Source organism: Balearica regulorum, chromosome 1, assembly GCF_011004875.1.
Source record: "Balearica regulorum gibbericeps isolate bBalReg1 chromosome 1, bBalReg1.pri, whole genome shotgun sequence".
NCBI lineage: Eukaryota > Metazoa > Chordata > Aves > Gruiformes > Gruidae > Balearica > Balearica regulorum.
In genome coordinates, this window is record NC_046184.1 from 67,744,430 (window position 1) to 67,771,217 (window position 26,788).

Sequence of the window (26,788 nt, forward strand, 5' to 3'; positions counted from 1 at the left end):
GCACTTCTTACATCAGCTATATATTTGACAGTTAAATGAACAAGCAGCCCCATTTGGACTACCTAGTGTTTCTGGACAGCTTGCAAGTCTGTACTCTCTGGAATACATCCTTGAACTGACTGAGAAATCATTGCATTGTGGAAATGACATCTCCATGTGAAAGAAATTATTGCAGCTACCTGGAAAATGCACAGAAAGGACCTTCCTGGCAATTCTTTTCCTTTGGGAATCCAGAATCTCATAGAAAAGCAGACCATAATGAAATCTAATAGCATCCAGTACAAATGATTTTTCATTCTATTCACTTCTTTCCATTCCAAAGCACCACCCCGCCACCCCAACTGCTTCTGCTGCCCCGTTTGCAGCATGAGGTTATGCAGTGTGCTTGCCTTGAAGATGTGTTGAAAGGTCAGAGTAATATAGTATAGATGCTGCCCCACCACCATTTTCCCCCATCACCCCTACGTACCACAATCATCTTTAGAACGAGTTTTCAGTCAACGTTCTACTGCGTCTTGACATCGAGGAAACAGAAAGAGCAGACTGTTCTAGTGTGAAGATTTACTGCCTATTGAAGGTGCCCTAGCTGAAATGATTTAACTATCTACCTTCAGAATCCCCTCATCAAAGTCAATAGGAAAAGGGTCACGTGGTTCACTGTGGAACCCCTTATGATGGGGACATGGTTGATGTGCCTAATTTGCCTAATGTCTGCCTCCAGGCCTGCCCCTACTGCTGCTGTCCTCCTGTGCCCATGCTGCATTCTGCCACTACCTCCAGGGTTCTCATTCATCTCTTCTCACATCTCTGCACCTTTTCCATGCTGCCATATATTCTTGAAAGCTTTGATTTGGTACAGCAAGTGATCTTGTGTGCTTTTAATCCTTTTTTTTTTTTTTTTTTAAAAGAAAGAAATTCTGCAGCTACAAAGGGATTATCAAGTCTTGGTAGCTTAAAGGAGTGAACAAAGTGAAGCCAACAAAAAGTCAAGGCTATTGACGCAACTGAATCAAAGTTGGCATCAAATTTCTTAATTCAGAACTGCTAACAAATCCAGTTCAGAGTTAAAGGAATCAGGAAAACAAAAATTTTCTACAGAATACTGAAGTCAAACTTAATTGCATCTTTCTTAATAATATGTGATCATAAGAAACGTTGTCTTAAGCTAAGATGAGCTATCATTCCGTGACCCCAGCCATTCAGAAGCACTATCAAACCCCACTTGTAAGGGACCAGACCAATATCCAGCAGATATGGTGGACTTAACCTTGTAGATTATCTTCTACCATAAGCGTAGCTTTATTTGGACTGATAAATAAGTAGGACTCATTGAAATCTACCTTGGAATTCAAAACTGAAGTATTTTTTTTCTTTCTTAAATAAGATGGATAAACTATTTTCTTTTCATCTCAGTTCACAATAAATAGAGTGTCTCAGGATCTTTGGGAAAACCTGCATGTGAGGTACTCCAGTGACGGACCAAGACAAGATTTCAAATGAATACAGAAAGACTTTATACATGTCAACTTCACATGTCTTTGGAGTATTTCTAGCTTTGTCTCCTATAAGTCATAGGAGGCAGTGACAACAAAGAGTCAGAAGGTGAATCTGCTTTGTAGCCACGGGAGAGGAGTCCCCCTTTTGTAGAGCAGAGGTTGGTGTTGCAGAGTTCCAGATGTCCTCCAGGTTATAGGTTGAGGTATTGGATGTAAATCATGCCTTTCCAACCTCTGTGGGTTTGGCTGGAGATACAAATGTCCTTGCTATTTCACACTTCAGATATTTAGAAATACCTCTCACACTGAGAGAAGTTTTAAATCAGCAATTTAAGAAACTAAAAGAAGAAAGGCTAATACCCATGTTGTTCTTAATTAGCAAGCCACAGTTATTGTGTATAACTAAATCGGAGCCTGGAGTGTGAATTTCGCAGGAGTTATAAAGTGATGATTAATCCCTAAATGAGGATCCCTCCCCTGTTCTTTAAACTGGGAGATTGTTCTCCCTCTTAGCAGAAGAAAGAACTTTGCTAAATTATGTTTGCCAAATCTTACTGGCAAATATGCTGGCTGGTAAAGACAAAAACTGTTGTGTTATTAATGCATCAAAATTAATTATGCCAGTATAACTGGTTATCTTTGGCACAAGTACAGAGCTTGAGGGACCAGACATGGTGCTGTCCTATTTGTTACCATGGTAGACAATTATGAAAGAAGTACAGATCTGGACTTGCATAACTCAAAAGCAGTTCAGAGCAGATTGTAACTTTCCAGGTTAAAAGAAATATTCCCTTTGCAAAAGCTATAATTTAGGACCTAGAAGGAATCTGACCCACTTGCATGGGAAAACAGGTAGAGTTTAAGGAACTGTGATCGATGCTGTACTGACTAATGGGTTTTCACAAACCACTCTGGAAAATTGACTTGATGTGCGCTTAATCTGGTACAAGGTGGTAAGAGCGATCTAGGTGTGGCACTGGTTTGATATTTTTAACTTGGACTTCTCTGGCCATATCTTCTATAGTTGGGGCTGAATATGCAAGCAAAACGGTGAGCAGCTTCTGTGAGACTGCAATAAACTATTCAATCTGGGTGAGACGGTATAACTACTTGCTGCTTTAGATAGCTGCTTTACTTGAAACTGGGGCTTGGTCAAGCTATGCAGTGAGTTTAGGAACGGTGATTGCTCATAAGTACTGCTTCTAATTTGTGCAGGGTAAAAAAAAAATAACATCTGGGATATGGAGATAGCTTTTCAACTTCCCAAGAATGAAAAAGCACCTATCTGGATAATCCTGTGGATGCAAGGCTACAGAAACTTCATTAGGAAACAGCAGGCAACAGTAAGCACTTTAGATATGTCAGAATATCTGCAAAATGCTCTGTAAGGTTTTGCATCTCCTGACTATAAAGAAACTTTTTCAAAATTGTCTGCAGACCTGAATGCAGTCCAGTAGTTGAAGCACATTTAAACAGTGTGCCAAGCAGCGTGCTCTTTGCGTGTGCCAGATGTAAGCAAGCTGTGATTTATGCGTGCAAATGCCTCTGTGCATACGTGCATATTAGCTCAGCCGGAATTTAACATGAGCGCTTTTGAAAACTTGAATTCTGAGTTGCACTTCCCACATTGTTTGTTCTTTCATATTAGAACAGGCTCTGCTTCTGAAAAGATAGATTGGAACTTTACAAGAAGCTGAGGAGATAAAAGTTTTAGCTCAGTAACAAATGGAGGTGAGTGCTACTGAGTCATCTGCTAAGTTTTGAGGGCAGATGGCTGGATCAGAAATTCCAAACCATTCTTTTGACACCGCAAAAATCTCTCTAATCTCTGACCATAACTATGGGGTTGTTCAAAACCAAAATCTGGAAAGATGAGAACAGTTCACTTTCTCAGAACTTAGCTGCCAAATACAACTGCTCAGACCAATTTGTAAACTTTTAACCTGTGTCCAGATGATAGCAGTTAGACATAGACATCTGTCATCTCTGTGCAGAAACCGAGTGTTGAAAGGAACAAATGCACATGCATTTGTGGGGGGGTGAAGACACACCAGTGAGGGTGGCGTTGAAGCTGCTTTAAGGATTCTGACAAGGTGCCCTCCAGGGCAAGCAAAACCGGACAGAGAAATGGACTCGAAGTCTGCAGTGACTCATGGCACTTGGTGTGTTTCTGTATGTTTTAGCCTAGCGATAGATGCTGTTTCAAGCCACAGGGAAGACGTGTGGGTATATCTGATAGTGAGTAAAGCATTACGCAGCTCTTAGTGGCTGTGATGCCTTGCCATCATGGTATGTTCAGCCCATAAAAGCTATTCCAGTTGTGTGTCATCAGTTCTAATTGCCTCTCTTCATTCTTTTGTGGTATTGTATGGTACAGCTCTAAGAGGCCGGAATTATTCTCTCTTCTGCATTTGTAGCCGAATACAACTTCTGAATTACACCAATTATTCTGCTAATCCTCTTTCTGACTTGACCGAATTATCTCAGAAAGCAGCTACGGTTATCTATATGAATAAGTGAAACTATCAGCAAGAGAGTATCTTCTGCATAAATCTGGGGGTTACACCTTGTAGCTATGGTGATCTAAGAGTCCAGAGCAATCCTGCTATGAGTCTTGTGCTATCTTGCACTCTTGCTTTCATAAAACCCTGTTCTGAGCCAATTTAGCTTATTAAGCCAAGCAAAATAAAAAATAATAATAAAAAAATAGACTATTTTCTCCAACTTTAATGAACTGAATTGTTTGTGAGAAGGATTTGTGAAATGCCAGCACAAGGGCAAGATGGGATGTGTCTCTGAGAGCAGGAGATAAGGAGGGAGCAAAGGGTGGTGGGCTGAAGAGGAGCAGGACCTCCCCCTTTTGGGAGCAGCAGGCTATTAGATCATCCTGATATCTAATCTTTCTGTTTGTTAGTCATTACCTTAGACTGGAGATGTCATGACAAAACCTTCGTTGCTATTGTTGTAACCCTTATGACACAGAGGAAACATGACTTGTTTCGCATAATTTCCTTCATGTAAACAGTGAGTAGGAATTTTGTGTGTGTCTGTGTTAGAGGCAGACAATGACTTCTCTACAGCTTTTGCTGTCTGATGAGAGTGCTGGGCTGGGAAATAAGGGTGATGTTGACTCTAAATGGCTACAAAGAGCAAGATGTAATCCTCACGTGAAATATGCTGAGAGACCCCGAGGAAAGGAACCATTTATCTCAATATACGTTGTCCTCTTAAGGTCACTTATCTAAGGTCCATGCAGCAACAGTTGATGGTATACTTGTGCCAAAAAGTCGTAAGCGATCCAATTAAGCCATAAAAACTGTTAATAATGCAGTAGAAGCTGTATTTCCACTGGAAATTTTGCCACTGTAACACCGCTAGCAACATCTTCATAGTATGGTATACAAAGTATAGGCTGAGATTCATACATGGCCCAGAGCGATGCAGCACGTTGGACTTTGTGAAAGGTAGCCCCATTGTAGAATTGTTTCCCCGCAGAGACAGGCCAACAGTGCAAAGTGTGGGTTTGGATCCAAAATTTCTAGCAGTTCACAAATGGCCTACACTGATCTCTTATTTACATCATTAACTTTTCATATAGTTGTATACAGGTATATATATTTTTCAAGTCCCAGACTGGTCTCAGAAAGCTTAGAAGAGCGTGCCAAGCAGGAATTGCAAGCATAGTATATAGAATTTCACATTAGAATCAAGTAGCTGTGCATGAACTCACCTAGTACTTTGTGTATTTGCACAATGTGATCTTTGGTTACCCGATTTGTGTACGGGTGCTCAAATTGTGCATGTGGAATGTCAGCAGTTGATTTACTGAAAACATTAAAAAATAGGTTACTATGTCTATGCAAGTTCACTACAAAGAATGCTCCTAAGCGTGCCTATACATGTTAACTCTTTTCTTTCTGTACCCTCTAACACTCTGTACACAATAACCTATCTTCTGAATCAGTGGCAACATCTGCAGAGCATCAGTTTCATTTACCCCTCCTCAAGGAGCTCGTTCCCCATTTGCAGAAGCCTTTTGTGACGCTTAGATGAAAGACAGTTCATCTGTGTAAAATATTATTGTTGTTGTTGTTAGTCTAGTGTTTTCAGTGGGTTTTACTGGAACCTGATGTCCTGCCAAAATTAACACCCTGGGAATCTTTCAACAACTGTTCCTGGGTGTTCTGTAGATTACTGCTGTTTTCTCATACACTGTCCCTGGGAATTACATTCTCAGATTAGAAAAAATGTCAGTCCTCTTCCCTCTGTGAAAAGAACTGCTATTCAGGCTCTCTATTAAAAGATTAGGCTAGTACTTTTTTTCTGGTGACTTATTATTCAGGTTGTGTTTTGTTTTCTCATTAACTCCTTTGCAAAACAGGTTCAAAATGTTAAATAAAATTGATGTGAACGATCTTGTAGCATTATGCAAACACTTTGCATAGCTGAGAATGGCCAGTTAAAGGAAGACTGGTGGAAAATTGGACCCAGACATTCAGTCAGCAACTTTCAACCCTGCAGAGACAAAGAACCTTTAAGAGCTAACTTTATAATGAGGAGCTCTAGTACAGCGTGGCAGAAATTAAAGGGAGGCCCAAATCCCCTTAGTGACAATTGTGTTTTTCAGAGATCTCCTGGGTAGATATTGCTTTGAGAGACCTTTGGGAAGGGGTATAGCAAATGAGGCCTTGCTAGGAGACTGTATTGGGGAAGCAAATGCCTCTGGGCCAGAATAGGAATGGGAGGAGATTAAAGCAGAATAACCATTTCTCTGACAATTGAATGCCCCAATTCTGCAAATATCGTTGTCTTCTGAAACATTCAGCCACCAAACATGTAAGTTTCTGGAGTGGGGAAAAAAAATTTTGGAGGGACTGAAGTTTCTTATGATTCCTTTGTCACTGTATCTGGTGTTTATCCTGTAGTTTCTCACTTGAAGATGGCCGAGGGACAAAAGAAGTGGGAACCACTGATGCAGAACAAACACCCTGGATTTCAAGTGGGGTTCACTCAGTATGCGTTTTGCACCAGAGCTGGATTCTTATAAGGGGGTAGCCAAAAACCTGTGTCCATATGAACTCCTGAATGTTTGAGGAGGGATGGAAGAGTTAGGGAAAGGGGGGGCGGGGGGAAGGACCATGTGGGGCAGAGTAGGCACTGGATGAATGTGTATTTGGAGGCCATGGTGGTTGTAATGGTCGTTAGATGGCATGGGTTCAGAGAAGTAGCTCATATTAGCTTCATTTTAGTTGTGCGTTAAAACATTCACACATACCTAGCACAAAGTGATGGAGGAGTTTATCCCTATAGTTTACTCCCTTTTGATCACACTTTTCCTTTACTGGTTTCTGCCTCCCCCAGCAGAGCTCACTGTCATTGGAGCAGCTCAGCTTTATTGTCAGTGTGTTGTGTAGTAGACCTATGAAGGGGTTTTGTGGTGCCTTTCTGTGGATTCACTACAGTCTTTTTTTCTGAAATAAAAAAACCCCAACCAAACAGAACAAAACAAAACAAAAACCCAACCCAAAACCAAATGCCAGTCTGCCCCTTTTTTCTTATTCACAGTTTTTCATATCCTATTTGGGCACCCTGATACTCTGTTTGATGCTGCTGCTGACATGACCGGAGAAGATGGGCAAAAGAAACTTCTTTCTACCTATTAATATGATTATCATGACCAGTGACTCTTAATCTACATTTAACCCTACCTGACAGGAAGATAAATATTTAATGAAATCATTACAATTGTTCACCTCAGTTCTTGACCCTGGCACCAAACAGTCTTGCTTTTGGTTTTTGAACATCTTTTGAAGATGTTTTACTTCATAATCTACCTTCTGAAGAAATACTGCCTCGAAATATATCTCTTCGATCTTCCATCTTGAAGGCCTTCAGTCAGCTACAAGTATTACTTTTGAATGTAGCTGCGAAGTCTTTCCTCCCCTTCCCTGCCCTCCCTCCCTTAATTTCATATATCCTCCTCAAACCTCAGCTCCTGCAGCATCTGAGTACAGAATGTGAATTTCCCTCTGCTCACAGGTATCAACATGTTAGCGTTGATTGTGTATGTAATACAGGTGCCTTGGGCAAAAGGCAAACTGAATTCTGCTTGGTAACATACAATATTCCCACAGTTTTGGGCCCACAGAATATTATCTATAGCACAAGCAAGAGGAGTCACAGAGTCCGACCTGCCCTTCACAATGCACCAGGAGGAGATGAGGGCCTGCAAAGGACATAGATCTTTCCATACAGAGATTGTGATCACTAAATCACAGCCTTTGCATAGCCTGTGTATTTTGCTGGTCCTAAGAGAAACTCCCCACAAGTATTGCTCTCCTTTCTGCTGAATCAGCCTTACGATTATGCCCACTGAGCAGATGATAACAAATGAAGAAGTACTTTGTCGTGTGCAGGGTACAGATGTACCATATGTATGGAAATGCCTGATACAGCTAGAGGAGTTACTCAGCCAGATACTGTCCCTTATTTCTCAGAGAGGTCAAGGATACTGCCAGAGACAATGTCTTCTGATCAAAGGATAGCTACTGGGAACGGTATCCTTTCAGACTGCTCCAGCCAGACCTGCAACAGTGTATACCCACAATGTACTTCATAAACAGATTTATCAAGTCCTTGGACGTGCATGGTTAATTGTACAGGGCTCACGGTAAAGCTCAGTGCAACTTGCTCTTGCATAACTCCTTTGAGGTTTAGTTGGCTGAACTTTACTTTTCATAAGTCATTTGATAATATGTAAAGTAAAAAAAATGGGAGTGATATGAAAAATTACATTAGGCACACCAATAACAGATTGGGCTCCTAGCTGAGAAAAAATTTCTCATCAGATAGGAAAAAACAGGGAGGGGAACAAAGGAAGAAAAAGAATTGCTTTTGGATCAGAATAGAGAGGAATGTATTGTTATCTTTTGCAGCCACAGAGCGATGCATCTTTTTATTTTTTAGCTATTCTTTGCTCTTGGCAGCTACAGGGACACCTTTCCCTGCAGCTGGCCAAGCATCTGAGTCAGTTGCTCCCACAGGAGAGATAACGTCCCTGTTTGTACGTTGTGCGAGTGAAGCAACAGGAAGAGCTTTAAAACAACCCTGCCCCACCCTGGCAGTAAACACCTGAGTTCACTACCGTGCCGGCCCGCATCCGAACCCTGAGCCCGTTCCCCCACCTGGGGATTCATAAGAGAACTGCCATTTTGTCATGGTCCAAAAAAGCGAACACCATAAGAGTGCCCTAGTTCAGTAACTCAGGGTGATGCCTGGAGGCTTGCGGCTGAAGGTAGCGCGGAAGGGGGTGGAAATGAATCAGAGGGCTACTCAGCTGAATGTGGCTAACCAAAAGCTAACCTAATTAGTAGCCACCAAGACCTGTTGCCATCTGCTCTTCAGTTGCCTGTCTGAGCCTGATCCCGAGTTCAAATCTCTGCATAAAGATACAGATCTGCAGCGTGGCTGCAACACTGTCCACATCAGAGGTGGCTTCAGTTATCTCCTTTTTTTCATGGTCTCAGCAGAGTAATTGAGCATTAGATCAGCTCAGAGATGAAACACACCTCTTGCTATACTTAGTAGCTCAGGCTAGGATGAAGTGGGGAACCCCTTCTTCTCTGGTGTCTGGGGAGAGACACCTCCAGGACTCCCAGTTCTCTGTATCTGTTCCCCCCATTTGGTTTACTAGCATTCATAATCTATCATTTTGTGGACCACCCCCCGCTGGAGCTCCCTTCTGGGGCTTCACTCCTCTTTTTTTTTTTTCCCCTTCCTCTCTGCTCCTTCACGATTTGCTTTCTGCACTTTAGTAGGTTTTTTGGTATGGTTGGGGGTGGGTGTTTTGGGGGGTTTTTGTTGTTTTTTTTCTTTTTCTGAGATGCTGAAGATGCTGCCTCTTCTGACTGTGTGTTAGGTTTTATGTTTAGGTAGGCCCATATCTCTTTCTCCCAAGAACTATGTAGCTGCACCTGGATATGAGTAGTTTTTCTCTCTCGAACTCTGTTGCACCCTGGTACCTTGTATGAGGAGGAGGGAAGAGGGGCTTGTATTGTGCTGGTGGACTTTGCCCATCCCTCTCCAGATCTGAATAGGCCAGCATTATTTCACAAGTGCTAAATCCACTCACAATGGTTTTAAATGGTTGAGCTGCTGAGCCAGCTGAACAGCAAACACCAGAGGGGAAACCACATTTTGTGAGCGCTTCAGATTCCTTCAGACTGTACGTGGAGCCATTAAGAGCAAAGTAAAAGCCCTTTGACACAACTCCCTTCAGCAACTTTTTCACAGCCACATGCCAAAAAATGGGGGCTGACTAAGGAATTGGTCCAGAATTGGCTCCCAAGAATCTAGCACATGAAGATGAAGATGGAGTTCAAATCTCTTTCTGTTAAAAGGCAGGAAAACAGCAGCATACTACATTTTCTTGTAGCATATTAATCCTTTGCTGGATGCCTCTCTGATCAGTGTGGATTGCCAGTCAAGGTACCACCACGGGAAAAAGATGAAAAAAACAGGTGCTCATGTTATGCAGGAGTATATTTTGTTGTATTTGTGTTTGTATCTGCTTTCCTTATTCTTTACTTCTAACTTAAGAAGAGCCCGGAATGTGTATCTCATGATCTTCTGATCATCCCAGATAACATGACCAGCCAAGAAATATCCAAGAATGCAATCAATTTTCATATTGCAATAAGATGGATGACGACCTAAGGGACCTGCTATTTCTGTCTCTGTCCAGACTTGTGAAGACAGGGGACTTAATTCTGCCTTAGAAGACATAATTGCATATTCCCTAAACAAGTTATTTCACAATGATCTGGGTTAAATTAATGGAGGCTTCCTAGCCCAGACAGTCTTGATAGAGTGATTACTTGGAGCAGTTGCATCGAAAGAGCAATAATAATTGATGGTGGTGGCGAGGATGAACCTTTCCCCTTCAGCACTTCAGCTCTAGTCAGCAAAAAATGTGTGGCCACAGCCTGGAGTCACACAGGGACATGCAGGAACATTTCGTCTTGAATCAGCTAAAAACAGGTGCAAATTTAAAGCAGAATAGTTGCATCAAGAACCTGTATGGTCATTCTGAGTCAGAATTTATGTTTAATATAATTTAGCTTGCTTCACTTTGGCTTTGGGGTTTGCTTCCTACACCAACATGGTTGAGCATGACTCCACCAAGTAAGAGGCGCAAACACAGCTGTGTGCCTGGACTTTTGAAAGCGCGTCAACAAAATGTGCTGCCAACTGATGTTGAAGTTCCATTCAGCAGGGAATTGTGTTTGGTCTCTTATTGACAGCTTCTATTAATGTTTTACTTTACATTGTATGAAGTAGCAAAGTGGTCTCTGATAACTAAGTAAAACGAACTTTAGCAATTTCTTCAAAAAATAATGAAGATTAAGAATTCAGCTAGTGAGAAGTAGAGCATGGCAATCCACCCATTCAAACAGAGATGCTGAGTCTTTCCTTCCTCCTTCTGTCACTTTCTACTTGTGTGTCCTTGGGCACATCAGTGGTCACTTAACCATCTCTGCCTTGACTTAATATCTGTAAAATAGGCAGGAAAACACCTCTTGCTCCATGTGGGGATTGTGAAATTAAATTCATTGACATTTACAAAATGCTTGGAGAACTAGGGACAAGAGAAGTTGGTTCTCACACAAGTCCTGTGAGAGTATGGAGTATTGTTGTTATTTTCTGCAGAAACATTCACTTGGTAAAACATAGGTCACAGAAGAATGGTTGGTTGCCCCTTGGCTCTTGTAAGGTAGGATTGGTAGGAGCAGTTATTTTTCTCACGCAACTAAGGTCTGTGGTGAATTTTTTTTAATCCCCCAAATATTATTTGGAGTTGTGTGAGTGCAAAGAGAAAACTCCTGCTAATTTACATGAATATTTGCAAAAATGTAAAACCTAAAGGAAAAAAAAAGAGCTTGAAAAATCCACAAACCAGTACATCATCTCATTTTCTTGTTCTCATTTCTCTAAACCTGCTTACAGGATTCCCCCAGAATTTCCAGCACTCTCTGAACCTTGACCCAAGCAGCTTCATGAGAAATTTCTTCCCCAAGGGTTATTTTGGATAGAAAGTTCTAAGATCTTGGGTATAATGGTTTTCACAGCTGTAATTATAGAGTTACACATCTGATTCATGTAATTTGACAAGGAATTATAACCTGCCTGGTTCAAAGGAGTGTGTCAAGGTGTATGATAACTAGTGATGTGAATCTTGCAGCATCTGCACATGGGCTCTTCCATCGTTCTGGTGTCCAATTCCAATGTTTCTGTTACGTGTTTACATACCTGGGGCAGTCTAGATTACAGTATTCTTGTATTGCTTTTTCTCAGTGAGAGTTTTATAAACATTTGACTCACAAGCTAGGGATGGGGAAACAGCAGTGAAAATGCCTGTGTGCTCTTTTGTGCTTGGAGAAGCTCACAATTCTCTGTGTGGTTATTGTATGCATGTGGCATTGCCCATTTTTGGTTCTCAGAAGAGAAACATAACAACTAAATACATATTTTTCAGGAAGGGCTGAGAAATGGTAACTTGGGCTGAAGGCTTCCATTTTTAGTGCCTAAAAGAGCAGAGGTGCTGTACTTGTTTGTCAGCTGAGGGTGAACAGAGAAGTAAGTGCATGGTTCAGCTCTCAGACATGGGCTGGATGAAGCTGAGAGCTGAGGGAGGCAACTTTTGACAAAAGACATGAAAATCAATTTAGCTGTAGTTTCACAGGTACTTCTCGTTGCAGAGGACTCGCACTCACAGAGATGTCTCAGTGGGAGGTTTTGCCATTGACAGGCTAGGAGAACCGTATGTTACCACCACCATAACCAGGTTTATGATTACTCACTAAATAAAACCCACTCTTTGGGTGCTCAAATAGACAAGGTGCAAGCGTGGGCGAGATCTATCTGTATCTCAATGTGTGAAACAGGTATGTGGCAAGAGATGGTGCCCCTAAAGGCTGTGGCTGAGGGAAAGACGGTGGAATGAGAGGAAAGGGGTCTTGCTGGCAGCTGATGTGTGGGTGCTGCGAGCAGGCCAGGCCAGGCTGGCAATGCAGCATGGGGGGGGGGGGTGGCAGGATTGTCCTCCAGATGGGGTGCAGCCACACCGACTTGCTACCGCTGTCAGTGGGGCACAAGGCCCCTACCATGTGAAGCCCTGAGTGTCCCCTTGGCCCCAGGTGCTGCACAGGCACCATCTTGGCACCCCAGGTGCTGTGCTGCTTCACCCCCCTCCCACCTCCTGCAGGGAGACCCCATGCCTCCTGGGCCTTGGTGCCTTTCTGCTCCCCCTGCTTCAGTTGTACGAGTTTTATAAAGTAGGCACATAAATCTGTTAATAAGCTATTGGAGCTGCCAACCTCTGGAGTCCTCTCCCCTTACTTCAGGAGAGGTGGCAGCACCCCCTGACACAAGTGACTCCCTCCTTCTCTCCCTCCAGTCTCCTCTTCAGAAATGTCTGGGCTTCCTCAGATTACTTTTACACACCCCATTTCCCCTCCCTCACAACTTTGACCGTTTCTAGCTGTGACCTGAGCTGCAGCTCTGCTGTGGTTATCAGACATGGAGGCAAGGTGCTGTGCACTCCAGTCTGCGATGAACCAACCCTATAAGGCAGTGGGAGAAAATGTCCCATAATTTACTGTTATGGCAGCTCCAGCTCTGAGTGAAACTCTTATGACTAGGGCCACATGTTGTAGACAGGCATGCATTATCGCTGTGGACCTATGTGCAACTGCAGGCAGAGCCTCTCATGGAGCCCAGGGAGCTCTGGGCATCCCTCATTCCTGTGAGGATAAAGAGGTGGCACCGCTCATGTGGCAGCTTCGCCCTCTGCCACTGTGGGCCTGGGCTCTGAGCACTCTGCAGTCAGTGTCCTCTGGCAGCACAGCCTCCTTTCTGTAGTTTATAGCACTGGTGGACAACTTTTTAGTTACATCAGAGGAAATGACTGTTCTAACAGCACACCATTGCCTTTTTCTTTCTGCTGGAGGGTTATTGTAATCCTACCCTAACCCTAAATCCAGCAGAAGAATCCTATTTAATGACAGTCCCTTGTACTCTTCTGTGGGAGGGCTCTACACACCTATTGTTTCAGTGAGAGCAGATTTACTGACAGATGGGTCAGCCAGGCCAATTCACTATTTGATATGCTCTCTATCAACAGCCCCTTTGCCCCCTTTCCCGTCTCTGCCTTCACATGCAGGGTTTCATGATGGACATGGCCTGCCCAGTGCACGGCATGGGACCAGGCTCCCTCTCTCAGAAAGAGGTTGCTACTCCTCTTTCACTACCCCTCAACAAAGTGCAGTGCAAGGGACCAGATCAGCCTCTGGTATACTGCCACTGATTTCCATGGCATAACTCCAAGGATATATTTCACTCCACATGTGCCTCATTTCTCCCAGATACCCTAAAACCCGGGGTCCAGTTTCTCAAGATGAGAAAATACCATCCCCATGTTTGGGAAGGGTATGAATGAACGTTCGCCCTAAGTGGGAAGGGTGGCCATGTCCAGGTAGAGCAGGTGGGAGGAATGTATAGGGGAGAGGAGAAATGCCACATCCTACTATAGAACAAAGCACTGATTAGTACTGGCTGTAAGAAAAAGTCTCCGTGTGTTGGCATTGTGCTGTCTGTCTTCTAGCATGAGTGTTACTGGTTTCTGGGACCAGCATGGTTAATGCTACACAGACTTACAGGTCTGCGTGGTATGCTATTTCACACCTGTCTTTTGACTGACTAAAGCACGGTGAATCTCTGCCTAACCCTCTACCTAGCCCTAGAAAGGCTTTACTCTCAAGTAGCAGTCTGAAATCTTGCAGTCTGACTGAGTGACATCCACCAGTGAGCAATCATCGCTACCATTGGGGCCTTCCCTGCTTCTACTGCTGGCTACACTCAGACTTGGACCTTGATCTGAAGCGAGGGGTGGCTGCCACTCTCCTAGCCACGCAGTCCTATGCCTCCCAGGTTTTGGCACTTGTCTGATCCTCCTGGGATCCTGCCCTGCACAGGACAGCAAACCAGAACACTCACCCTGCCAAAAAGTGGTTCGTTTTCTCCGAGTTTAGCTCTCTGAACCAGCTTTCCCAGGATCAAATGAATGGCACAGGTGGTGGAGTGCACCCCTGGAAGTGGGGAGTGGGATCCTGTTTGAGGGGTTGTAGTAATTGGGTTGGTTTAGTTAAAAACACGGTGAGATAAGTTCCTCAAACTCTTGATGGCTGAGATGCACAGGGACGTCACAGGAATGGCTCTTTCTGAAGCACTTGTGATTTTCTCTCTCTCTCAATGCAGACTGTCATTATCCGAGCCTGAATTACAGAACCCAGCTAATGCTACTGAAGTCCACTGGGACAGGGACACTGCCCGGATGGTGACGTTACATTGCCACCATTCTAGGAAATCACTGAAGGAGAGTAAAGGTCCTGTGGCACTAGAAAGCATAAGCTGGCTGTTGGTGCAGAAGCCTGCAAATACGTGCCCAAGCCAAGAACTTGTAAGCACATTGCAGCCTCATGATACACGTTAGAGCCACAGAAAAACACAAACCCAAAAGTCTAACCCAGTTGTGAACATGCTCCTTGCATCTCCTCATCAGGCCTAGACTGAAAGTGGTGTGTGGGAGACGGGATTTACAGTGGTAAGTGGGACTTTCCATTTGTTTCGTGGGCATTTTGGAAAAGTCTGCGTGGTCATGCCTACAGCTAACTCTGTTTATCTGCCTAAAATCTTCCTGCTGGAGATCTGGTCAAAAACTGAGCACTAGAAGTAAATTATCCAATTATTTAAAATCTTTTTTCCTCACAAGTTGCTTGTAAGCCTGTCTTTGTTTCCACAGATGTGTTTTACATTCAAAGTATTCACCAAACAGCTTCTGCCAAAAAATTTCAGCGTAGGGTCTGTTTTCTAGAATGATATTTTATCTGTTTACTCTTTAAACTTTTGATGTATGAATGATTCCCTAAATGGTGAGGTATTATTTCTGCTTCTCGTCCCAGAGGATTGTAAATTTTTTGAACCAAAGAGTAAGAAACTATAAAAAGAAAGACACAACATACAATAATATAGCCTCTTTTGAAACATGAATATGGATGACGTTCATCCGGAGCACATCCCTTAAACACCCATTTATGTAGAACATAACACCCATCATGAATAAGAAAATATAAAAATACAAACCTAATAAAACTCTGGAGCCATTTAGTATCAGCCCCCAATCTTTGCTCTGTTCGGCAATATTCATCTGGGGCTCTGACAGAGTTAGCCGTGGCAATAATGTGTGAGTGTTACTGATTTCAGCTGTCCACAGACTTTCCCCTGGTTACTGCTGCTGTGGTGGGAGTGGTGGAGCGGATGTCGTCTCAGTCACTCCCATTCAAAGTCTGGTACATTAGCTTAAATCACTGATGAAACAGGGTTGTGTTAAGATGCCAGATCGGGAACTGCAGCAGCCGAGGTACACAACTAAACAGATTTAATGGGTCTTTTGCTGCTGAAAAGAACCATCCTGTATGTCTCCCTCCCCCTCTTTCTCCCCTGCAAATCTCTATGGAAGGGTTGGAGGCGACAGCCAGGGGGAATAATAGCATAAAGAAGTGCAGATAAATCAGCCAGAGTGTGACTATCAAAGCCATACTTCTAATTTATAAACCTTTGTTTCCTGAAGTAAAAAGAAATTGGCGATGGGATCTTGTTGGGTTGTTTTACTTGTTTCTATCCCCCATGTGTTTTTCTGATCCCAGCTACCTCAGGATATACTCTGTTATATCTCATCAGGTTACTGCTCTGCCTTCCTGGTCTCTTGTCAATAGCAGATGCTTAGTAGGGGAAGGTGAAAGTTTCACTTGGAAGCCACGGATGGAGATGTCTGGGAAGAAAAATGCATCATTCAAATTAAGCTTTTTAATTAGAAGATTTTAATTCAAGTTTTATCTTTTGTCTTAGCACTTGGCTGGCTGGCATAGATCTGGTGAGGCTGCTCTACAGCCTTGTGGCTTTTTTTTCCCATTTCAGCACCATTTCCTTTTAGCATCTCTCTGTACACAGTTTGAGGTTTTGTTAGTCTTCCTAGAAGTCGGAACTGGAAAAAAGACTCCTTTGAAACACACAGAACAAGAGAATTTTTGTGAGGGAGAAAGTGGATTAATGGGAGATACTTCTTGCTGCTAAAAAGCAGTCCTAGGTCTCACTTATGGACAGTTGGTGTATAACTTCTCTAACGCAAGTTACCACTTGCAGGCTGGTCAGCAATTGTTCCATTGCCTGTAGGGAACTGAAAGGGGTATTTATTTTTATCCTGCTATTGGCTTATGGGATTTGAAATTACCTTTTTTAGCTTGCATAACTGTAAATATTGTTACTGGACCTCGCGATCTCTCAATGCTTGCTCCAATATTTGACCTTCTGACCCGCTCCAGGAGACGGCAAATTCCACAAGCTGATGACACACTGGGTGAGGCAGTGTCTCCTGTTATGGAGACTTTTAATTTTTCTGAGTAAGCTCCTGTTCTCATGGTTTAGGATGAGCAAAAACGTTGGGGGCTGATTGGTTCCCCTTAGAGCCTTCTTAAATCTCAATTGCGTCTTCTAGCTCTCTCCTATGCTAGGCCAGAGGCTCATATTGATTGCATTCTCATGTTATCTGTCAAGCCTGGCTATGTAAATGTTGTATAAGAAATGTAGGTAGGTACTGTGCAGCTGCTTCAGGTACAGGACCTTCTCTCTACAAATAAAACTTCCTATTTCTGTCTTGTATCATAGCTAACTTTTATGACTGTTCCTGCTACTCCATCCAGGAGCTCTTTGAGGAGAAGTGAGTCATGCGTTACCACCCCACAGCCTGCAGTGCACATTCCCACAAGCTCTTCATAAACCCACAGCTGGAAACTTCCAAGACGACACCTGCTCTGCACATCGAACGCAGAGCAAGGACTCAAAAGAGGCTTTTAAATGTACTTTCAACTGAAAGACTTCTTTTTTTTTTTTCTCCACCACTGATCACCCCTTCCCTCATCTCCCACTTGTCAAGTCACATCATTGCCAGGACCCACTGCTTGTCTCAGCTATGTGATCGTATGTAATGCTCTTTCCCTCCCCTGCTAGCACTGTGTATTTCCTGGTCAGAAGCAAGCAGGGGTCTGTGTGCATTCACCCATATTTTGTCCTGTCTGGTGCCTTAATGAAATCCCTGTAAGGTGTCACAAAGAAAAATCTCAGTAGCATGATTTTTCTTGTGGCAACCTGAGTGGAAGTGGATGGAAACACTCCACACCTTCCTGCTCTAGAAACACATAGGTACGCTCTTTTCAATTTTGTAACTCAAGGAACTTTCGACCTTCTGGGCTTATTTATTTGTGTATTGTAAAGACTGAAGATGCTGAGTATCCCTTTTGGCTCTTCACTCAACCTCAAGATGGGTTGAAAGTGAAAAACCTAAACCCCAGATTTTTCAGAAGTTTATGAGCATTTTAATTGGTGAAGCTGATTTTTTCATCTATGAAACCTAGGCTTCAAATCCACGATAGACCTGCAACTTTCCAATGGGTGGAATGACTTAATATACATGGATTAATTTGACCTTTTATTTAACATAATTTTCTTGTCCTCTTTGCCCTTTGCCCTTAATTCCTGGCTTACTGATTTCTATATTTTCCCCCTTATTATCTAGTTGTAGGAAAGCCTAACCTCTCTCTTCATCAGTCCTAAATAAAGTGCATTTCCACCAACTGTCACAGCTACCTGTGTATCTTCCTCAGTTATTGTGTCTCTTGTCTGAGCATAACTGCTCCCAGGTCTTAAAAAACTGCTCTGCACCTCATATCTCAGTGGAGTTATGTTCTGCAGGATCAAAGAGTCTCAGTCCTTCTTTCCAGTTAAGGATAATTGTCCTGATTATTTCCAAGAGCCAACCCCTTTCCATTTTCGTTTCTTTGACATAGGCCAAAGAAATAAAAATTGAGACCTCAGATGGACTTCCCCATTTTCAGGTCTGAGGATGGTCAAGACCAGTACAGACAGAAAAATCAGCTGCAAAATTTGGACCCTGTTGCCGCCCTTGCCAGGGCTGGAAGCTGCACCCCGGAGCAATGCTTCGGATTCTCCCCTTCTCCAGAGCTGTCTGAAGTGTGGATCTGGACTTGAACTTCTGAAGTTTGCTGGGTGTTTGTGATCTGGGGTTTTGATTCCATTTCATCTCTAATAGTTTCTTTTTCCAAACCCTTGGGTAGTTGCCCTTTCCTAGAACACATGCTGAGCACAAGAAACACCCTTCTTAAAAAACACAAACACTCAGAAGAGGAACACAGAGAACTGAAAGAGCTTCACGACGAAGTTTTGTTTCTCTATAAACCCTATGTAGGAAACCCTGGCCTCTGTGCTCCCTCAGCATTTGCTGTATTTATTTCTTTTCCTCGTCTCCAGATTGGGAGCATTTTCTGCCAAACAGAGAAAGGCTTTGTGAGATGAGGAACGGCTCCGATTTTTGCAGCTTGTAAAGTATGTGCTGCCTCCTTCTGAGAGCTGACGGCTACCTTCTGCCCCTGCTGCCCCTCCTTCCCCCAAAAAGCAGCTCTTTTTACTAATACCCCTCTTCTTACCCTCACTCTTTTGGAAAAAGTCTCCTGGCAGAACAGGGCAGAAATCCTGCCACTAGCTTTTCTTCAAGGAAGAACAGAGGAAAAAAAGCAGCACCGAGTTTTCAAGGGAAATTGGCTGCCAAAGCTGAGGAGCGAACGACAGGAGCAGCGGCTATTTCCCCCAAACCAGGGATCTTTCCTCCCGCTTCTCCCTCCCACGGGTACTTCCCTGAGATGGACTCACTTGAAGATTGATGTTCTCCCCTTCCGAGGCCATCCTTTTGCCCCCAGGTCTCTTCTTCTGCAGACTGCGCACAGAGCGGGGCACTCTGTGCTCCCGGAGACTCTCTCTTCGCTGGACCAGGACGCACAGCTGCTGGAACAGACCTGCTATTCATCTACCGGCGGCCGGCCGCCTGCCTTGGCATCAGCTGGGGGGCGAGAGAGGGGGTGGCACGCCAATTCTTCATTGTCTGGGCAGTCCGTGGAACAAGCATCCCTCTTAGACTTTCCATGACAGTTGTGTTCATTACGTGTCTGTGCTACCTCTCCGAGGCCAGCTGAGCCTCATGAGCTCACTTGGGCTGGGACGCGGTGATGCAGCCAGTGTACCAAGAGGTTCCTGGCATGGGCTGTGCAGCCGCAGCAGCGATCCCCATCTCTCCCTCTCTCATCAGCGCACAGCAGAGCGTACGGATGAAAAGCTAATGGTTGAAGACACTAAGTCCAGAAAGTTGTGCCTGCTAGCTGCTGCTGCTGCTGGTACTGCTGCAAAGATATTGTTACATCTCAGATTAAATTTGCGCTTTCCTCTCTTTATAGTCTCTTCTCATTTTTCTCCCTAGTCAAAATGCCCTTCCTTTCCCCTCCCCCACACTTTTTTTTAGTTGAATTTGATACGTCTGGTCATAGCTGAAATCAAATCTTGCTTTTTACTTGAGTTAAAAGCAACTATGAATGACACTGGAATGGAAACATATGCAGCCAGAATCAAGTCACAGTGCAGAAAAATATGTTGTTGTTATTAGGAGGAATCCTCAGGCAGAAATATCAGTGTAATTCTCTAGATTTTAGAGAAACTCTGCTACTCTGTACTACCTGCCGATCAGGTAGGCATCTTTGGCTTTTGAAGGACAATTTCTGTAGTTACAGTAGCATAGAAAATTTATGGTAAGTAATATATTCTGTTTGAACAGTTTAGCCAAATGCATGCCCCAGTACTCTAGCCTGACTAAAAGTGCTGACAAGTCTGTCAGTAGACAGTTTGTTGTATTGATGCTTCCCAGCAAAAGGCCTCATTTTGCATTGAAAATACAAGAGCTTAGTACTGCAAGTTCATTTCAAAGTGCTGATGAATTTAGCTTGCATAACTGTAAATATTGTTACTGGACCTCGCGATCTCTCAATGCATTCCTCTCAAACAGCTTTTTTTTTTTTTTTTTTTAACTTACAGATGTATGAGCTGAAGCAGCGAGATGTGTTTAGGGACCAGCCTAATGTCACACATGAAAGCAAGGTTAGGATACAGCTCATTTCATCTTTAGGGTTTGGCCTGAGGCTGAAAGCCCATCAGGAACCATGAGGCTGCTTCTACAAGTAAGCCACCCTCATGGTTCCTACTTTTGAATGAAAATTAAGATCCCTGTATCTTGTTATCACTGAAGTGATTGAATCCTGTTTGAATCACTGTTTGAATCCTGTTTGAATCACTGTTTGAATCCTACAGTGAAACGGAGGTGAGTGGAAAGAGGCTACTCATTGCTGCTCTTCAGCACCTGTTGGCTTTTGCTTTTTTCCCCCTTTTTTTTTTTTTTTTTTTTTAAAAGGTAAGGCACATTTAAGCCAAAATGTGGCCATCTGCTGCTGCTATTGACTTGCTCTCCTGATGGGAATCTGTATGTTAACTAAAAACTCCCTCTAAGTATACTAATGTACAGACATTAATATAGATAATTACCTGTTTTAATTTACTTTTCTTAGCATAGTCTATAAAAAGATGTTATGGTTGATCAGTTTATAAATAAACATTGTTTATTAATACATAATTTACACTGGGTAGGTGTTCGCTGTGTTTGTTGAGGCACTCCTGGGAGTTAAAAGGACTTCATGTTGTGCAGGTCCTTTGTGAACATGCTTCCAGCAAACAACCCATGAAACCTGGCCAAAGTTTTTTGAGTTCCTATATGTGCTATAAGCATAAAAACAAGTCCAAAATATCTTCTAGTGGTCAGACAGGAATGAAATATCTATCATTTTATTTTGTAGATAAACAAATATCACCAGCGTACAAATTTCAGACAAGACTGTGTGATATATAGCAATGTGCCTTTTTAAAACTATTTTTTCTTAGTATATCTAACTGCTATGCTAGAGGCTTTTTTTTTTTACGCACTGTCCAGAGAGGTATTGCAAAGAGTAATAATCTTGCACTATGTCCTCAAAATACCTACAGAAATCAGTTAAAACTTACAGTAACCCTTGTGTCCTTGTAGACACTTCAATCAAACCAGGTTCCCAATGCCCTCTCCCAGGATAACATGAAGAGTCTTTCTGCAAAGCGTATTAGTAGTAATGGCTGCATCAGCCTCTCTTGAAGTGTCTGAAGCCAAACACATTAGAATGAGAAAACTTCAAATAATAAAATTTCTCTTGTACATTATTTGTCTATGTCATTAATAAGCAAAGCGCAGAGCCAAAAAACATGAGAAGAAAGGGGAGCGGGTTTATTTTAACTTGCATTGTAATAGCTGCCCAAGAAAGGAATGCTTCAGTGAACACAGAACTAAGATTTACTTGTTACTAAATGCAATGACAAAGAACTACATTTTTCAAACTTTCTAGTAACTGTTAATTATGATGCAAGAATGCACCATTGTAATGGTCCAAAGATTAAGGCATAGAAAGTGCAGCCCAACTTCTAAAAGGCATTGTATGACATGAGTGGCAGCGTTCACCAGTTTTAGGCTCAACGGCTCCCGAACTCTCTTCCAGTCTTTTTTTATAACACAAGTGTGAGAGCCCCAAACCTGGCTGTTCTAATGGATGTTGATTGATTTAGAGAGTCTTTCTGGTAACGCATACTAGAGACGGATGGGGAAAGAGCAGTGTTCCTTGAAAGGAGGGTGGGAAGCATCTGGGGCATGACAAGGAACAAGTACGTGATTTTCCTTGCAAGATCAGCCCACGCTAGCTGAGTGGAGGGCGGCTCCATGGATCAGCAACATTCACTTGGGAGGAGCAGGCATGGCGAAGTTACTTATTTCCACCCCCATCCTCTTCCCTCTCTTATGCCAGCCAAAGTGCTTGTGCAGCCACCCAAGAAACCAGACAGAAGAACGTCTTCCAGCTGGGAAAAAAAAAAAATACATTTGCAGGCTATTTTTTTGGCTGGGATTAGATCCCTGACCTGGTTCCGCACATAACTGCACAAACACTCACGCTGGCAGTAAGGAGGGCGCCCGGTGGGAAATGGAAAAAGCAGCTGGGAGTGGAGAAGGGTGGGGACAAGCCAGTTCAAGCAGCATTGCTGCTGAATGCGTAACCACAGCGTCGCAGTGCTGGTGCCACCAGTGGGGCCGGCCTCTGCAAAGGGGACATGGGACGAAAAGCTGCAATTCCTGGGCTTCAGCACTAGCCGGTAGAGGCTGCTGGCAGCAGAAAGTAGGCCATGCTGTGTGAAGACTGATGCAAGAATTGCTTTTCCCCACCACTCTCAGATTTGTTGTGATACTCAAGGGACAACCATAACCAAGACCACAAGAGTTTCTGTAGGACGACAGCACTTCTAACAGAGCAAATAACAAGGCAACTTCTCTTCTTAACCCTTCCCAGGCCTTGATTTTGTGTTGCAAAAGTGGTTTGGTTTTAATTTTGAGACACCCTTTCTCCACCCTGTAATTTTGGGCCACCTTGTCACTACATCATGAAAGAAGTGTGCTACTGCTCTATTATGGGTGCATTCACCTGACTCTCTGAGAGGATATGAAAAGAACTTGGTTTGTCTAGCCTTACAGAATGAAAACCAAGAGGGATACTGATGCCAACTACAAATCCACCAAAATGGAAAACTCTAGGGAGATGGAAATGCAGCATTAGCACAGGAACTAATTAATAAACTAGCCAAGAAAAAATGCTAGGTTAGAAATTAGAGGAAGGTTCTTGGCTGCCTAAGTGCTGATGTCCTGGAGAAGCCAGCCAGTGAAAGAAGCAAGGACAAGCAACCGAAGCGGATGGGAGATGCAGGTTTGCTGAGTTTACCTGATTACCTGATATGGCTGCCTGTGACAGCCAGAGACTGACCCTGCTAACCATTCTTGTCCTATTTTCTGTGTTTCACTGGTGGTTGTCTTTGAAGAGCAAATCTCAGCAATGCTGTAGTGCATGCTGCTGCAAAAGTGAAGGCAAGTGACAAGGTAGCCAAAGGCCCATTTGTTTTAATTTCTTTAGGAGCATTAATCCTGTTGTCTTGCAATTAATGGTAGGGTTATAGCTCCTGGTTGGCAGGAGTAGCTTCAGCTTTTATAGGAGATAACCACAGAGCATAGCCTAGTGTTTGAAAGAGTCATAATCTTAAGGAAGGCTCTGGAGACAAAGAACACAAAGATGCAAGTAACACTTCTAAAATTCTCCCAGAGGCTGATAAATGAACATGTATTTATCCAATGATTCATTCAATTATATGAAAGCAAGGCTAGAAGGGATTTTAAGGAGTCACCAATTCCTTCTCCTGCTCCAAGAGCACAGCGGATCAGTGGTACCTGTCCCGTTAGCACAGATGTTGCTCCAGCCTGCTTCAAAACTGTTCTAGATGTGGAGATTTCAAAGGCAGTCTATCCCAGTGCTTCAGTAACACCATCCTAACAGCTAGAAATGGTTTTGCTAATATCTAATAAAAAAATGTCCCTGCTGCAACTTTAGCCTGTTATCTTATCCTCTCCACGTGGGAGAGAAGAGATTATTTCCTTCCTTTTTGCTGCAGTCGTTTACATTTTTGAGGACTGTTATCATGTCTCTGTTCAGTCTTCTCTATATTTAAGAAAACAAAAATTCCTTTGTGGTTTCCTCATAGGTTATATTTCATGGATCTCTGAGTGCTCTTGTTGCTCTCTGAACTCCTCCCTGTTGAATTATTGGAGAGTTTTGAACTGTTGGCAGTCTGTATTAGCACAGGTGAAAATGGTCATAGGGGTGCAAGTGAGAGAAATAATAGAGGAATAATCTTCTGCATATTTGGATTGATAATGGGAGTCTGGAGTACAGACTGTAATTTTTGTGGGGTCTGACTAAGTGCAAGTTTTCTGTCTGTCCTTGAGAAAAAAAATCACTACTTCCCACTAGAAGGCCAGGATGGATGCTAGACGAGAGAGATTCTTTTAGCACTCTTCAACTTTTTAAAATGTTGTGGTAAGCCACAGTCAGAGTGAGAATAGAGTAAAGGTGGATCAGGCTGTAAGGAGTTCAAGGTCACCTCCTGAAGCTCATGTAACTGGCTCATGTTCCCAGCCCAGACTTGCTTTGTCTCAGAGCCTAAACACTCTTTCCTGGGTGCTAGACTGTTGGATTTTGTCTTCCTTAGTCAAAAACTTACACTGGAAAGGTAGATTAAGAACATTAATTAACCACAGGCCTGGCAGGAGAAGATATTGCTTAAGAAACAGGGAGCTCAGTCAGACAGCAGCCTGACTGGCAGTTCCTTGAGCTCTTTGACAGCTCGAGTGGACAAATAACTCCTGTGTCAATCCTTATCTTCTACAGGGGAAGGCGTGAGAGGTTAGAAAAGGGTTATGTGCATTCCAGTATACACCCCCTCTCTTTAACACCTCAGCCACAGCCTACAGAAATTACAGGTTGCTTCATGCTCTCTTTTCGTCTCATTAGTTCAAGACAGACTGATACTTAAAAGCTTTTCCAACACCAGTGGGTCAGGAGGCACACACGTGCGTGCTCACACGCACACATAGGCACACCCCCCCATTACATGATTCTTGTTAACGTTGCATGGTCTTTTAGAGAGTCACAATACATACTTTTTTCCTGAGTCCTCCAGTATCATTCTTCCGTGATACTTCTCAACGTGAAACTTGGTGCTATCTAAATTTCCTTGTGGATATTTCTACTGACTTCAGCGTTTACGGCCTTGGTCCATATCTGACTTTGGCCTCAGCTGTGTTTCCCAGCCTTGCTGTGCCTGGCAGCTTTGAAAGCCGTTTTCCAGGGTAAAGCTGGGAAAGCTCATCTCATTAAGACTCCCTCTTACATGCTCCTTTGCTTTTCTTCTGGAAGTCTCTGAATCTGGCCCGTGGGAACCGGGCAAAATAAGATCTCCCCTTCTTGCCCCTTTCTGTATTGGTACTTTTCCTGGTGTCCCTCTCTGCTTGCACGAGGCTTTCCTGAGCCTGACCCTGGCAGCAGATCTTGTCATGGGCACATTTTGCATGCTGTGAACAAATGTTGCAAAGTTCCCTACCTGGCATTTCACCTGTACGACATTTTCCCAAGGACCTTGAATTTGAAGCTCAAACACAGTCATGGATTACTCATACAGACTAATTCAGAATATTTGGATCGCTCCCATTTGCTTCGGCTGGAGTTGAATACATTTTGCAGAAAGCGAACAAATCTTCTACAATGAACAACTCCCAAATTCCCTCTTTTGTACCCTCCCTCCTGCCAGTGTCCACCCCCATCTCCCCACCTACCACTGCAGAGAACTGACCCACTGGTAAGCCAAGGGGTAGATCTGGAACTGGTGTGTTAATGGCATTCCCTTCTGCCACCTTTGTTTATTCTCATCTTAATGCCACACACTAAATATAAAAGAAACCCTCCGGCTTGCTTACTCTCTCCCTTCCTCCATCTTTGCCCTCCTGACAAAGTTTCCAAATAAACCTTGAAACCCGCTATCAGTTGTAAAACCTCTAATCAATGAAAGACAGGGGAGCCAGTAATATGAAACCCTTTGCCTCAAGATCTTAATGTTTCTTACTGAACTTCAGTCTTTAAGGTCAGGCATTCTAGCCGCTGTTTGGCTTGATGTTCATTGAATACAAAGTCAAACAAGGGGCAAGCCTGAGTAGGTTATTCCTCTGTTTACAAAGCAAGCAGCATACTGACTTTTGGCAAAGTGGACATTAAAAGGGCATCTTCACCTAAACGACAGTGGAGAAAAAATAGGGAGAGATTTTGTATGGCAGGACCTGGAGCATCATTCTCAGTCGGCTGCTTTGTCCCCGAGTATTGATGAACTGCAGACAGCTCAAGCAGCAGTGGCTGCAAGACAGTGAAAGGCATAATTTGCAAAGAAATGTTTTAAAAGCAAAGCCTCTGGAGGATAGCTAGTCAGTACCTCCTACAAAGCCCCTTTAAATCCACAGAAAGTCCTCTTGTCTACAGTTAGCTTTACAGCAGCCCTGAAGGGAGACAGCAGGGGAGGGGGAGATTCCACCAATACTTAAAACGGGAGGCAGGAGGGAAGTTATTTAAGGAGGTAAAAATACAAGTACAGTGGGATGAAATTAAAACAGCAGCACCTGGCAATCATACAAAATTTACTGATGTTTTGGCATCATGTCTCCGGGAAGAAGACGACCCATGTTTTTATGACGGTTCTAGTTCAATGTGATTTACCTCTGAGAACTGCACAGCAACAAGACAAAATAATTGATTTTTATGGTGGAAGGTGGGATTAGGAAATGTAAT

The 26,788-nt window shown here is 43.3% G+C and overlaps 1 protein-coding gene across 2 annotated transcripts in view; it reads right to left on the reverse strand.

Moving 5' to 3' along the window:
• NINJ2 (ninjurin 2) overlaps window positions 1-19,579 on the reverse strand; it is a 47,660-nt gene extending 28,081 nt beyond the window's left edge. The window contains exons 1-2 of one of the 2 annotated variants that reach the window (XM_075742890.1): window positions 19,335-19,459; window positions 5,227-5,321 (exon numbers count right to left, since the gene is read on the reverse strand). Coding sequence is in view for 1 of the 2 variants with exons in the window: in XM_010298979.2 (XP_010297281.2) it covers window positions 19,335-19,367 (33 nt within the window). In the remaining variant the exon portion in view is untranslated. Of the gene's footprint in view, window positions 1-5,226; window positions 5,322-19,334 lie in introns of both variants that reach the window. The other variant, XM_010298979.2, reaches the window with a different exon arrangement.
• Between the last annotated feature and the right edge of the window lie 7,209 nt (window positions 19,580-26,788).